Here is a 14,726-nt window from a genome sequence, read left to right as displayed (position 1 = left end):
GCACCCCCTATTCTACTCCTACACCTATCTACTAATACACCCCCCTAAAGCTCCTAACTAAAACCTAAAAGATGCTATAACAAAAGAGGTTTCTAAGGTTTCCCTCTAAGCACCTTCAACTAAAGTCACTACAAAAAGAGAAAATAAATGTCCTCTAGCTCCCAAGGCTTTGAACATGCTTCTTGTAATCCTTTGAGGTGGACTTTGACCTCCATGGGCGTCCTTCATTTGTGCCTCCACCTCTTCTTGAGCTTGATGAGTGGCCTCCATGTTCTCTTGGGCTTGATCTCCATCAAGTAATAACCAAGCTGAGTACGAAGCTCTGATCGCTGGAATGCTCTTGGCCAAAGAAATGGGTGCGCAGAGCCTCTTGGCAAAGAGAGATTCGCAATTGGTCACAGGGCAAGTGACCGGGGAGTATCAGGGAAAAGACCCGCAAATGGCGGCGTATCTGAGGTATGTCCAAGTGTTGAAGGGAGCTTTCACTACGTTTGAGCTGGTGCATGTCCCAAGAGAACAAAATGCTAGAGCTGACCTACTTGCCAAGCTGGCCAGCTCAGGCAAGGGGGGAAGGCAGAGGACAGTCATCCAAGAAACGCTCAAAACGCCGCGAAAGTTTGTGGCAGACAATAGAGTGGATGTCCTTCACATCAGCATGTCGAGAGGAAAGCCAAGAAGTCATCGGTCGTTAATTCAAGATACGGCAAGGACACCCCGTGTCAGCGCTTATGCGGCCTCGCCCGAAGAAGAGAAGTGTGTGCAAGTGTGTGTCGTGGAAGAAGGGGATACGTGGATGACGCCTTGCAGGCGATACATAGCAGATGGGATTCTCCCAGCGGAACCTGGGGAGGGCAAGAAGATAAAAAAGAACTCTGTAAGATACACTCTCGTAGATGGAGTGCTATTCAGGCATGGGTTCACGCACCCAATCCTGACATGTGTGAGTGGCGATGAGTGTACGAGGATCATGTCGGAGCTCCACGAGGGGATTTGTGGAAGCCATGTGGGAGGAAGATCATTAACTTCCAAGGTGATTCGCGCAGGGTTTTATTGGTCGTCGGTGAGGGAAGATTGTGTGAAATATGCCAAGTGATGCAAACAGTGTCAGATGCACGCTGACTCGCACAAGGCACCTCCAGAAGAGCTGAGGTCGATTTATAGCCCGTGGCCCTTTCACACATGGGGAATCAACATTTTGGGGCCTTTTCCCTTGGCGATAAGGCAGATGAAGTACTTGATAGTGGCCATCGAGTAATTCACGAAGTGGATAGAGGCAGAACCAGTGGCGCAGATCACTGCATATAAAGTACAACACTTCGTATGGAAAAGCATTGTATGCCGCTTCGGCGTGCCGAGGCGTCTCATCTCAGATAATGGCACTCAGTTTGCCAGCCTACAAATGAGCAAGTTGTGCGCGGAAGTAGGCATCAAGCAGGTATTTGCGTCTGTCGAACACCCCCAGACGAACGGACAGGTGGAGTCCGCAAATAGAATCTTGTTGAGGGGGTTGAAGCGAAGGCTTGAGAAAGCTAAAGGGGCGTGGGCGGAAGAAGTACCAAGGATTGTGTGGGCTTACCACACCACACCTCAATCCTCTACCATGGAGACGCCGTTCAGCCTAGTATATGGGTCAGACGCCATGATCCCAGTAGAGATTCACGAGAGCTCGCCCCGTTTTCAGAGCTTCGTGGCAGAAGAGTCCAATGAGGAAAGAAGGGTAGATCTAGACCTGTTGGACGAGGCCAGAGAAGAGGCGAGGATAAAGGCTTAAGCTGTGAAGAGGAGAGTGGAACATCAGTACAGCTCTAAGGTGAAGCCGCGGCAATTCCAATTGGCTGATCTGGTTATACGAAAGGTCCATCCTTTTGAGTTAGAGAACAAGTTGTCCCCCAAGTGGATCGGACCCTTCAGAGTAACCGAAGCCAAGGGGAATGGTTCGTACAAGCTCGAGACTCTGGAAGGAGGTCCCATCCCACGCAGCTGGAACCCAGCCAAATTAAAGTTTTATTTTAGCTAAAAATATTATGTAGTACAAAGTTTAAAAGGGGACACTCTTTTTCCCTTTCGGAGGTCACCCAAGTAAAAAAGAAGTTCAAGAAAACTTTGTCTCAGTTTTTCCTTCTCTCGCAACATAAAAGTAAAGATTAAGAAACAGAAAACAAAGGCTTGAGGCGTCGCCAGGGTAGGCGTTGCCAGGTGTAGGCGTCGCCAGGCGTAGGCATCGCCAGATAAGGGAGCGGGCGTCGAGTGCGCAAACCAGCTTGAACGAGTCGACACCCCAAAGCGAGTGACGGGAGCACACTCTCAGGCGCGGGCGTCGGGTTGAAAGGTACGCGTAGTATAAGTTAAAATCCAGGTGTCTAGTCCCTGAACAGGGGTTAAGGGTTTCCTTCGGGACACCCCCTCCTCAGGTGAGAACGACTAGCCCCGGTGTCTGATGTTTAGACACCTGGCAAGGAAGTGGCGGGGGGCGTTTCCTTCGAGCGTGGGCATCAGACAGTAAGAAGTTTCAGAGCATTGGATTACCAGGTCACTTGGTGCAGATACACGCAATTAAGGAGAAGCGATATCCTTCGAAAAACCTTCTTCTTAGGCGTAATCACCAAAATCCCTGATCATCTTTGTGTTTAGACACACCAGGGACGATATGGCGATTTTTCCAACACGCCTCTCCCTAGGCGTGGGAACCAAGAACACTGATCGCCTTGGTGTTTTCAGACACCCTGAGGACGAAACGGCACTACCCCCTGGTAGGCCTCTCCTCAGGTGTGGGCACCAAGCACGCAGAGATAAGGGCTAAGTTGCCTTGGTGTTTAGACACCCCATGGACGATACGGTGTTGTTGTATTAGGCCTCTCCACGGGCGTGGGCACCAAAGCGTGGCTTTATCCCAAATGTTTAGACACGCTGAGGACGATACGACCTCGTGTTCAGCGGGTCTCTCCTCGAGCGTGGACACCCAGTGCAGGTGAGATAAGTCCTCCTCGCCCTCGAGCGATGTCGAGGCCACAGAAGAGCTAAGTCCTCCCTCGCCCTCGAGCGACGTCGAGGCCATAGAAGAGATCAGACCTCCTTCGTCTTAAGTGATGACAAGGCCAACAATACCTTTGGCAGCAAGTGCCTCAAGGTTGAAGAAGATTCGGCAAAGAGCAAGTTGAAATTATTACAAGTCAAAGAAGCAGAAGGGATTCGAAGAGTAAAAGGAAAGGAATAGAAGATACAAGTCGTCTAAGGCATTAAGTGCAGAAAAGAATGTACAAAGCCATGAAGAAGAAAGAATTCAAAGCATATCCAAAGCATGAAGAAGAAAGAATTCACCGCAGATAAAGCCAAAGATCAATTATATTAAGAAACATATTGAAGAAGATGTTCATAGCGATTACAAAAGGAGCAATTATGTACAGTAAATACAAAAATGTTACAAAGCGGTAAAGATAAGCTAATCTTCAGGAGCCATCAAAGGCACGATTTTGCCTTCGACCACTTCACTGAAGGGGTTGCACTCTGAGGTATTGATACCAGCCGCCTGGACAAAGGCCTCAGCAAACCCGTCGGCGAACCCCGTCGCAGCTTCCTCGACTAGCTTTTCCTCTTTTGCCTTGAAGTTCTCAGCTTGAGAAGTCATCTCTTGGTCTTTAGCCGCTAAAGCAGCAACCAGCTCCTGAACTTTGGCCTGCAGAGTTGCGCTCTCAGCAGTTAGCATATCGCAGTCGTTGGTTTTAGCCTCGAGTGCAGCCTCAGTTTTCGCCAGCTTCTGCTCCTGGTCGACATAGTGGTCTTCAAGTTTCTTCTGTTGCACCTTAGAAGCCTCCGCTGCGTCTTGAAGCTCCACGACTTTTACTCGAAGGGGCACCAGCTATGCCAAGAGCTCAGTATGGGCTTGCCCCGCCTCATGCAGCCTTTTGCTGGCCTCTTCCTTAGCCTTCTGGGCTATCTTCAGGAAGTCCTTATAGGCCTCCTCTTAACGCAGCCAGTGGCGAGCCAGGCATTCCTTTTCCTCCTTTAAGGAGGCGTTCTCCTTCTCAAGAGTCTGGAGCGCAGAAAGCTCGTCCGCTCTGGCTTTGGCCTGGCCACGTCAGGTGTTGGCGCAAGCAGCAAAGGCACCAAGATAGAAGTTCATGCCTTCTTTCTTGGCCCCCTCAACTGGGCTCCCTGAGCGTTTGTGGAGGTAGCCCCTCAGTGTGTCTTGGACTGGTCGAGGGAGCTCTGGAGCAGATGGTGGAGCAGAGGTGGGCTCAGTTTCAGTACAGCCCTCCAAGGCCATTGGTTGTGGAGGTAAGGTGGCTCTTGGAGGGTGCTCCCTTAGAGAGTCAGCCCCATGGTTCTAAGAGGATGTGGAGGTGACAGCTTGAGGGGCAGCCCGGGTTGTCCTTCTTCTTTTCAAGACTTGCCCTTCAGCAGAGTCTTCCTCGTCCTCTAAGGGAACCACCACCACCCCTTTGCCCTTATCTAGGGGGGCTGGTGCAGCAGTGGATTCAGCCAGCGCAAGAGGCATGGCTGCTATGGGAGGTGGCGAGTGTGGTGGTTGAGTTGGAGATGGAAGAGTTTCGGAGGTTGTTGTTTGAGGTGGATCTTGGGAAGGAAGGTTTGGAGAGGCAGCAGTTTTTCAGAGGGTGGAGGTATGGAGACCCCACCCCCTTTTGATGAAGCTTCGCCTTTGGATCCCGAAGGCATTGACGAAAGCCCTGCTGTTGGGGTGAAGCTGGGCGAGGGCAACATTGATCTCTGTTAGGAGTTCCCTTTCGAACCCAGAGAAAGGCAAGCGCATCCCAATGCGCTTGAATACCGTTTGGTAGAAGTAGAAGAATGGAACTCCATTGTTGGACCTCTCTTCCCCACAGATAGGCTCGCTTGGAGTACAGGGAAGCACAACTATATCCTTGTCGTGCCTCCTAGCAAAGGCGCGATGCTGATAGACGCCTGATCCTTCAATATGATCCCTCCAATCCTTCATGGTGGTCAGGCTAGAGCACCCAGAGAGCAACTCGTTGGGGGCCCAGGAGTAAAGGGCTCTATAGTTGACCTTTGGGGGTGGAGGGTTCGTCGTCGTTTTAGTACGCGCCATTGAGAGAGCTGAAGAATGAATAAGGAAAAGGTTTAGCAAATGGGGGTCAAGGCGGAAAGGGGAAAGAAACCCTAAGAAAACCCCTACCCACGCGAGAAGTTCAGAAAAGGTGAAACAGAGAAATGAGGAAGAAGAACGCGAATGCAAAATAAATAAACAGGCCCAGACAGTTATATCAGTACAGAAAATTAAAAGGAGGAGCCACTGAGAAAGAAAAATCATACCTTTTGATCATCGAGTTGGAGAAGGTTGAGGTTCGAGGAGAGTATGTAGAAAGAGCTTCAGGAAGATGAACAGTGCAGAGGGATATGAAGAGTGATGAAACAGTGATTTGGAGCGCGCGTTTTTGAAAGATATAACGTAAACTTAAGGAGCGCAAGAGGCGTTAAGTTGTGGCCGTGCGATTGGGCCACGTGTCAAAATATCATAACGTGACTTAAAGTGTCACGTCATGATGTGAATGCAACAACAAGAATACATGATTCTTTGACATTCTTAGGAGCAACTTGAGTTGGTCATGAAATGGCACTTTACTTAGAATTGGATCAATGTTCTAATTCAAGAACTCACCAAGACTTTGCACCAAACCAAAGCTCATATGGAAGTCCATATATTGTCAAATGGAATCAACAACAAAGAAAGATGAACAAGAATTGAAAGCTGGACAGAAAAGTAAGACTAAGCTACTGTACCGAACAGAACAATGGAAACAAAGCTGGAAACACAATTTTAATCAGTGCAAATGAAAGGAAACACTAAGAAATGCTAAACTACCAAATGAAAAATTGAAGAAATGAAAGAAGAACACTTATAGAAAGGAGCTTGCTAGATTTTGAGATTTGGAGAAACAATTCACGCCACTTGGAGCCTAGTCCCATGCACGTAACGGGTTAGATGTGAGTTGCATGCCTCCACGTGTCACTATCTGAGAGGGGCGCGACCCAGATAAAGGTGCATTCCGTGTCGTGAAAGGTACAGACAGAAAACCCAGACACCCACGACCCTGACTGTGGTACGTTTTCGTACAAAAGCATAACAGAATTCTGACACACGCAGAGAACAGCGTAGCAGAATTCTGTTGGGCACAGACACAGAGGGAGATAAAAAGGGAATCAGAGAGAAATACACACACACTTTTTTACACAGATTATTTTCGTTAGCGATTCTGTGACCTAACTTGAGCGTTGGAGTGCAAACGGCCGCTAGAGGCGCCGTCTGTGTATTTTGCAGGTTGCATTCGAAGTTCCCAGCGAAGGTCCTAAGAGCACTCTTGCAGATAACGCAGTTGCCAAAGGCGAGGCAAGGAAGCGACAAGGCAATTCCTGCACGCTTGAGTTGTCGGCAGGATCATTTGGCGCCCACCGTGGGGCTCGATATAAAACATCAGTCCCACCACACAAGTTTTTCAGTTCCAGTTGCAGTTTCCAACCTAGTTCCAGCCCTCAAATCACAGATAGTCAAGGGGGGCTTCCAGAAACCACGAACATGAGACCCGCACGCACTAGGAGCAAAGAGATGACCATACGACAAATCGTGGTGAAGCCCTCCAATCAGTGAATGAAGAAGCCAAGGCTGACTAGTTAAGGCCATTCCTTGAGCGTGGAATGTGGCAAACCTTAAGTTGTACTTCAGTAAAGTCAGCCTAGCTCGGTGTCAGTGCAACTACTCGAGCATAGCCGCCCCGTGAGTAAATGGTTACCTAGTGCAAGGTAAGACAGGGGCATGAGTACCATGCAAGAGAGCCCATCAGCTCGACCCAAGGGTTCGGGGGAGGTCACCGGTGATCGGGCACAAGAGGTGAGTCGTGAGCTCAACTCAGATGTTGGTCAGCCCAGAGAAGGGTCAAAGAAGTGTTGGACGACGAAGCCTGTCAGTGAAAGGTCAAGCCATCAGGACAACTCCTCTAAAAGGTACATTACGACTCATGTGCACTGACCCTTGGCTCAGAGACAATCTGGGCATGGGCACCCTAGATCGCAGCTCGCCACCGGTGTGGTTCGAGCCTTTGAATAGACGGAGATAGAAGGGCTAAAGTCTACCGTTAGAGTCAACCAGCAAGAAGAGGCCTCGGCCAGTCAAGATGTGGCTTGAGAAGGAGATCAACGACAAGACGTTTTAAGTTGGGTAAACTTTGGACGGCGAAACACAAGACCAGATCACCAAGGTAATAAGTAGAAATAATTTCAGTTAAAGCAGTTTTTCAAGGGGCACTCGTTAAGAAGTAGTTTCAGTTAAAAAAGTTTTATCAAAGTTTCCAAGTCATTTAAGTTCGCATGCTTATTGTTTTAAGTTTCCAGAAAAAAAGACCCAGTTTAAAGATTATGGCATGCATTCAGTACAAGGTTTTAAAGCATAAGTTTCAAGTCCTCATCGCCACTCAGTGATCGGAGGCACTAGTATAAAGTTTTAAGACCTCATCGCCACCTAGCGATCGGAGGAAAACGAGTAAAATTTTTCAAGTCCTCATCGCTGCTTGGCGATTGGAGGCACAAGTAAAGTTTTCAAGTCCTCATCACCACCTGGCGATCGCAGGCGTGAGCATAAAGTTTCGAAGTCCTCATCTCCACCTGGCGATTGGAGGCACAAGCACAAAAGTTTTAAACCCTCATTGCCACATGGCAATCGGAGGTGGAAGTTAAAGTTTTAAAGTCCCCATCGTTTTTCGGCGGTCGGTGGCAATAGTTAAAGTTTTAAAGTCCCCATAGTTATAGTTTTAAAGTCCCCATAGTTAAAGTTTCAAAGTCCCCATCGTTTTTCGGCAATCGGTGGCAATAGTTAAAGTTTTAAAGTCCCTGTCGTTTTACGGCGATCGGTGGCAGTAGTTAAAAGTTTTAGAGACCTCATCGTCTTTTGGCGATCGAAGGTATCAGTAGTGCAAAAAGCCCTCAGCGCTCTCGTGCATTTTGAGGCCAGAGAAGAAGTCCTCCTCGCCCTTGAGCGAGTGCAGGCGAGAAAGAGAAGAAGTCCTCCTCGCCTATAGCGAGCGTAGGCGAGAATAGATTAAAAGTCCTCATCGCCTATAGCGAGCGTAGGTGAGAACAAATTAAAAGTCCTCCTCGCCTATAGCGAGCGTAGGCGAGAACAGATTAAGAAGTCCTACTCGCCTAAAGAGAGTATAGGTGAGAGTTCAGAACAAGATGACAGTTAAAATCCGGGCGCCTAGTCCTTGAGCAGGGGTTAAGGGATTCCTTCGGGACGCCCCCTCCTCAAGCATGAATAGCTAGCCCCGGTACCAGATAACAGTTAAAACCCGGGCGCCTAGTCTTTGAGCAGGGGTTAAGGGATTCCTTCGGGACGCCCCCTCCTCAAGTATGAACAGCTAGCCCCAGTACCAGATAGCAGTTAAAACCCGGGCACCTAGTCCTTGAGCAGGGGTTAAGGGATTCCTTCGGGACGCCCCCTCCTCAAGTATGAATAGCTAGCCCCGGTACGAGATGAGATTAAAAGTCCTCAGTGCATCCAGGGGTAGAGGAGATGTAACCCCTGGGCAAGTTGAGGCACCAGAGAAAGTCCTTCTCACCCTCGAGTGAGTTCAGGCCAGAATAATTTGCAAGTCCTCGGTGCATCCAGGGGAAGAGGAGATGTAACCCCTGGGCAAGTTGAGGCACCAGATAAAGTCCTTCTCACCTTAGAGTGAGTTCAGGCAAGATAAAGTCCTTCTCACCGAGTGAGTTCAGGCAAGATGAGCTGAAAAGTCAGGGGTGTTTGTGACCTTAAGTGGTGGGAAGGGAAGGAAAATGCCTTTCCCCCTTTAAGTGAAACATCAATATTGACCCAGTAAGACCAGATCATTGTTCTGAAACTCAGGGAGGTAGAGAAGGATCCGAAAGGCGCCTCTACCCCCAGATGAGGGAACAATGATCAGGTCATGAAAAGAAGAAAGGTAACATCGCCAGAACCTTATGGCATGAAAGTTGAGACAGTGAAGGGGTTGTGCGGCGAGTACCAGATCAGAAGAGTTCCGGGCGATGACAGAAGTAGGGGGGATTTCACTTGGCAGATCAGGTAAACTGTATTTTAATACTAGTTTGAGTCAGAACCTGCTGCCTAGTAAGTGATTTTATGTTAAGATTTGTTGCCTTAAGTTCACAAGTTTTATTGAACGTCATCGCCGAAGAGTTGATAGTTGCTCAAGTTTACTTTGAGTTAACAGTTTGCCAAGTTTGTTATAAGGTTAAACAATTTGCTCGAGTTAAAAGCGGTACATGGAGGGTCAAGTTCAAGTATTGCTGAGTTCACGCAGTTGAGCAAGTTTCGCCAAACAAGGTATCACCTCTGACGATCGATGTCCTCTATGCACTTAGCGCTAGAGCGACAGAGAAGCAAAGTGAAGTACGAAGAACGATGACTGATGAGTTGTCGGTGGGTACGCTGCCCGAAGAACGATGACTGATGAGTTGTTGGTGGGTACGCTGCTTGAAGAACGATGACTGATCAGTCTTGCCTTGTCGGAGGAAACTTTTCCAAACAAATTCTTACACAACAAGCTGAGGCAGACAGACTACGCCTAGTCAGTCATCCAGTACAAAGCTATGCATAAGAACTGTTAAATACAAAGCTAAAGGAGTAGCTAGTCGTGATCAAGTAGAGGCCAAGATCAAAGAGTACAAGATCGCGCTAAACCTAAGCTAGCTAACAGTTAGTCGTATGCATAAAGAAAGATGAAGCTCAAGAAAGTACAAGAGAAGAAGCTTATAGCTTAAACGAGTATGTATTCACACCAAGTTTTATACAAATTCCAAGTACAAAAGTTGTGCAAAAGTATAAAATTACAAAAAAAGAAAAAGAGCTCAAGGAGGAGGAATGAGCTTTCCATCCACCACTTCATGATAAATGCTGAACTGTGAGAGGTCCAAATCCGGGAGAACGCATTGGATCTGCTCGAGCGCCAGCTCGAATCCGTCAGCAAGGGCTTCAGCACCCACACTCATAAGGTCGGCGTTCTCAGCTTCTAATTTTTGCTTTGAGGCCTCCGCAGCATTTTTCTCGGTGGTAAGGGCAGCAATGGAAGAGGCAGCTTCTTCCAATTGGCCATTTGCCTCAGACAGCTTGCTCACCACCTCTTCAAGTTTCTTCTCCCCAGTAGCGGCCGTTTCCCTGGTAGACTCGAGCTCCCCCACTAGTTGTGAGTTCAGTTGGCGTAGGGAGGAGGTCTCGGCCTCCAGGTGGATCACCTTGCTCCGCAGTCGCACCACCTCGCAGTCCAGGGAGTTGACGGCTTGCCCTATCAAGATCTCAGTCTTGATGGTCTCTTGAACCTGCGCTAGGTACTCTCCCCTGGCTTTTTCCACCATACCCCTCATCAGATCTACGGACCCTTGGGCAGCCTCAAAGTCACTTTGCAGTGACTCCTTGTCATGCTCAAGCTCCTTGATCCTCTTCTCCAGGATTAGTTGCTTGCGGTGCTTAGCCAAGTGCATGTCCACCTCCTCTCCGTTCCATTCGATAAGCTCCCGGCAGCGAATGAGCTGTCGGACCAAAGCAACGACTCGGCTGAAATTCTCATTGCTAGCACCAGAGCCGCTTGGTCGCGAGCTGCCCCCACCACCTTCAGCAGTAGCAGTGGAGGTTGGTGCTGGTGGTGGCGATGCGAGAAGTCTCGGGGGATCCCCCGAGTGAGCAGAATCGCCCCCAACAGGTGGAGTGGATTGACCAAGAGCTTGGCCTGCTGGGGGAGGAGATGGAAGTGGAGCTGGAGATGGTGGTCGAGGAGCTGGAGATGGTAGTTGTTGGGGAGAGGGGAAGGATGTTGGCGCTGGGGCAGGTTGAGCAGAAAGAGGCGAGGCTGAACCTTCCTCTATCTCCACCACTTCAATCTCCCCAGGCTGAAGGGATGATGCCCCCCCGACCTCTGGAAGTTTCCTCTTGCGGTGTAGAAGAGGAGAGCCAGAACTCTCCTCTTCGGTTGAGGGGGTAGGGGCAGCAGCAGCTGCGGCAGATGAAGGAAAGGCCTTCGCTAGCCTTCTTCTTTTCCTCACTGGCTCGGGGCCTTCAGCTGGCGCGACCGAGAGAGGAGGAGCTGCGATGGGTTCGGTGGTGGAAGAAGAAGAGCCAATCATCTTGGCGCCCTGGATTCGGGCAAGCTCCAGCAATGCCTTCCTCCTTTCCTTCCTTTAAGTCATGTCTACATCGAAGAAAAAAAAAAAAAAAAGTTAGATGGCATAATTATGCAAGTGGGTCAAAATGTATGCAAGTATGCATGAGTATGTGCAAGTATCCTAAGAGGTGAAAGAAGAAGAGCCTACCTATGTACTTCTTCAGAGCCAACACATCAAACTCGTGTTTGATGAGAAAAGCTGAGTTGTACTTTGCCCCTAGGAACAACCCACATAGTTCGCGCTCGTAAGGGGCCATGACTTCGAGGCCACGGGGTTTCTTGAATTCAACTCTAGGAACCCAATAAAGGGGAAACCCCTCGAGCAATGTTGGACTTTGCGGGGTAGCAGATATCATATAGAACCTGCCCTTCCAATCCTTGAAGGATTGCTGATACAGGCCCAAGAGCACCCGTCCAGCAACCCCGTTCAGGCTGACCCAGGACCTGTCCCCGGGTTTCTTCGCCTCGAAAAAGTATAGGAATACATCTACGGAGGCGTTATGCCCGAAGTAGTTGCAGAGGATCTCGAATGCCCGTATGAAAGCCCAGGCATTCGGATGGAGCTGGCAGGGGGCGACATTTAGCTCCATCATCAGCTCCTTCTCAAAGAAAGTGAAGGGCAGGCGCAACTTCGACCTCTTGAAGATGGCGGAGTAGACGAAGGTGAAGGGCACCCCATTGGTGGCCCTGTCATCCGCACAGATGGGCATCCCTCGAGGAGGAATGCGTATACGGATATTAAAATCATTTTCCCTGTCGACGGCGCACGAAGGCTTATCTGGGTCGTTGCTCAAAAGGGATTTGAGGTGACCCTGCGGTAGTAGGGTGGAGGTTTCGGCCAGCAACGCCAAGGGAGCCCAGTCGTAGACCCTGGCGTTGTCATGGTAGGAGGTTGCATCGGGTGGTGGCGGCACCGGTGCACTTGCTGAAGGCTGTGCACCAGAAGACCAGGCGACGATTCGAGCGGTTTGTTTTAAGCGAGCCATTGCGAGATAACTGCAATGGAGAAAAATGAAGGGTCAGAGGAACGGAAGAAGAAGAAATGATGAATGGTTCGGTGAAAAACAGAGGAAGGGAAGAAGAAAGAAATGTCCAGGCGAAAAAGAGGAAGAGGGAGAAGCAGAAAGCAGAGTGAGGGGCACGAAAACCCTAACGCGGGTCGAGAAGAGGAAAAACAGAGAAGATGAATGCATGATAATGAAAGGGACGAATGCAATCCGTGAAAAGAGCCTAAATAGACCAAGGAAGAAGAAAAACCATACCTTTGAGTGATCGCGAAAGGTTTGGAGGTAGAAAGCTTGAAGGAAGATGGGCGCACAGAGAGGGAATTTGAAGTGAGCCTGAGAGTGTTGAAGAAGATGATGAAACAGTGAAAACGCGCGCCTATTTGAATAAGGGAAGCACTAGCGACACTCCACGCTGGCCGTTGATGTACCACGTGTCGCAAGATTAAGAAAGGAAGTTGTAACGTTAAAGGGCAACACGTGAGGTGGCACGCGATGCGGCCCCACTTGCCACGTGGACCGAGAGCGCGACCACTTAGTCTCTTCGCCGAGAACGAGTTCACAGCTCGAGACTAGGGGGCTTGTGATCCGATCGGTCATCGGTAGTCGATGACGTCAGCAGCAGATAACCACATGGACCACTCGCTGGGGGACACGTGGATCAGGTGGCAGAGTAATCATGGAGGAGATTCCCCGGTATGGAGATCGGTGGTCAGTAACCGAGTGGCCACCGACAGATCAGTTCCAAGATAAACGGGGGACACGTGGATCAGGTGGCAGAGTAATCATGGAGGAGATCCCCCGGTATGGAGATCGGTGGTCAGTAACCGAGTGGCCACCGACAGATCAATTCCAAGATAAACACCCGGGGGAGAACGCGAGAAGCAATAGAGCACCGATCAGTCATCGGGTGCATGGTCATCGGGGTTTCGTGTTACACGCAGTTAAACTGGGACTGAGATTCCCAACGAGAGCGTTACGCATGGACCTCGCATGATCATACCTCAGAGAAAGAAGAGCTCCTCGTCGGTATAGTCGTGCACGAGAGTGGCCTGAGGGAGTCAGTAAACCGGTCAGTGATTGGTTACTCTCTCAACCCATTACGTGCATGGCATCGTGAAGGGGAAATCGTGTATGCAGAGAGCAATGCTTGGTGAGTGTGCCTAGTCCAGCCACACCTGGCGTTCTCCTGGGAATGTGCGATTTCACCCAGATGGAAGAAACGCGCTAAGTTACTCCGCAAGGGAATAACTCAGGCGCACAAAGAGATGCGCTAGAGCCCTTCAGGTGGTGGCACGTGCACGGTTAGATGTGAGTTGCATGCCTCCACGTGTCACTGTCTGAGAGGGGCGCAACCCAAATAAAGGTGCACTCCGTGTCGTGAAAGGTACAGACAGAAAACCCAGACACCCACGACCCTGATTGTGGTACGTTTTCGTACAAAAGCATAACAGAATTCTGACACACGCGGAGAACAGCGTAGCAGAATTCTGTTGGGCACAGACACAGAGGGAGATAAAAAGGGAATCAGAGAGAAATACACACACACTTTTTTACACAGATTATTTTCGTTAGCGATTCTGTGACCTAACTTGAGCGTTGGAGTGCAAACGGCCGCTAGAGACCCCGTCTGTGTATTTTGCAGGTTGCATTCGAAGTTCCCAGCGAAGGTCCTAAGAGCACTCTTGCAGATAACACAGTTGCCAAAGGCGGGGCAAGAAAGCGACAAGGCAATTCCTCCACGCTTGAGTTGTCGGCAGAATCATATAGTTTTTGAACATATTGAAATGTATTTTTTAGGATGTAACACCCATGTGAAGATAGTCCATACTGGACTATAAATATTAATTGATTGAATAATTTGTTTTTATAACCACAATTTACATTGAATTTTCTTAGTCCCTTCCCCATCCCATTTGCCCATGATTTCCCATGATTGAAGATGATTTTAATAAATAATTTAATTTAATATTTTTTTGACTTTTTTATTCTTTTGAAATAATAATAAATGATCTATTTAAACTGTTGTATTGAAATTGAGAATGGTTAATTTTTAATTGTGAAATGATTTTTGAAAAAACAATAATGTTTTAATAAATTTCAATTACATTAATATTTATTTTTATTTTTATTTTTTATTTTTACTTTATAATAATATATCTTTCAGCCATAGCTTATCGATGCATTATATCATATTAGATTCAACACAAATGTTTATCTTATAAATTGTACAACATCTAATCACTTAAATTTTATTCTTAAATTATATTGTTTAATTCCCTTAATTTTATTTTTAGTTTATTGGATATAATATGAAATGACGAAGTCCAAACAATAATTTTAATAAAATAATTTGTGAGCATTTATGGGTAAAATAGTTTTTTTTATTTTCTTTAAGAGTCATTAAATTAAAAATAAAAATAAATTTAGATTAAGTAAATACGAAAGAGGAAATTTAGAGCAACTTAATGGCTAACTTAATCCTAATTCTTATATTAAGTAAAATAAATAATAGAAATAGAAAATAATTGTTTAAAACTTATTTTGGTAATTCCTTCTT

The 14,726-nt window shown here is 47.9% G+C and overlaps 1 protein-coding gene across 1 annotated transcript; it reads left to right on the top strand.

Moving 5' to 3' along the window:
• The first annotated feature begins 352 nt into the window (after positions 1–352).
• On the top strand, positions 353–1,093 carry LOC137806006 (uncharacterized). Its single transcript, XM_068605882.1, has one exon. The coding sequence runs from the start codon at positions 353–355 to the stop codon at positions 1,091–1,093; it is 741 nt and encodes a 246-aa protein (XP_068461983.1).
• The last annotated feature ends 13,633 nt before the right edge of the window (positions 1,094–14,726 follow it).

The sequence above is a fragment of the Phaseolus vulgaris genome, chromosome 11, assembly GCF_000499845.2.
Source record: "Phaseolus vulgaris cultivar G19833 chromosome 11, P. vulgaris v2.0, whole genome shotgun sequence".
Lineage (NCBI taxonomy): Eukaryota > Viridiplantae > Streptophyta > Magnoliopsida > Fabales > Fabaceae > Phaseolus > Phaseolus vulgaris.
The sequence above is the reverse complement of the archived record's forward strand: the minus strand, read 5'-3'. Positions and strand labels throughout refer to the sequence as shown.

Bases quoted from the DNA above. Each gene is read 5' to 3' on its own strand.
- LOC137806006 (XM_068605882.1), top strand. From the start codon at position 353: ATGGGTGCGCAGAGCCTCTTGGCAAAGAGAGATTCGCAATTGGTCACA.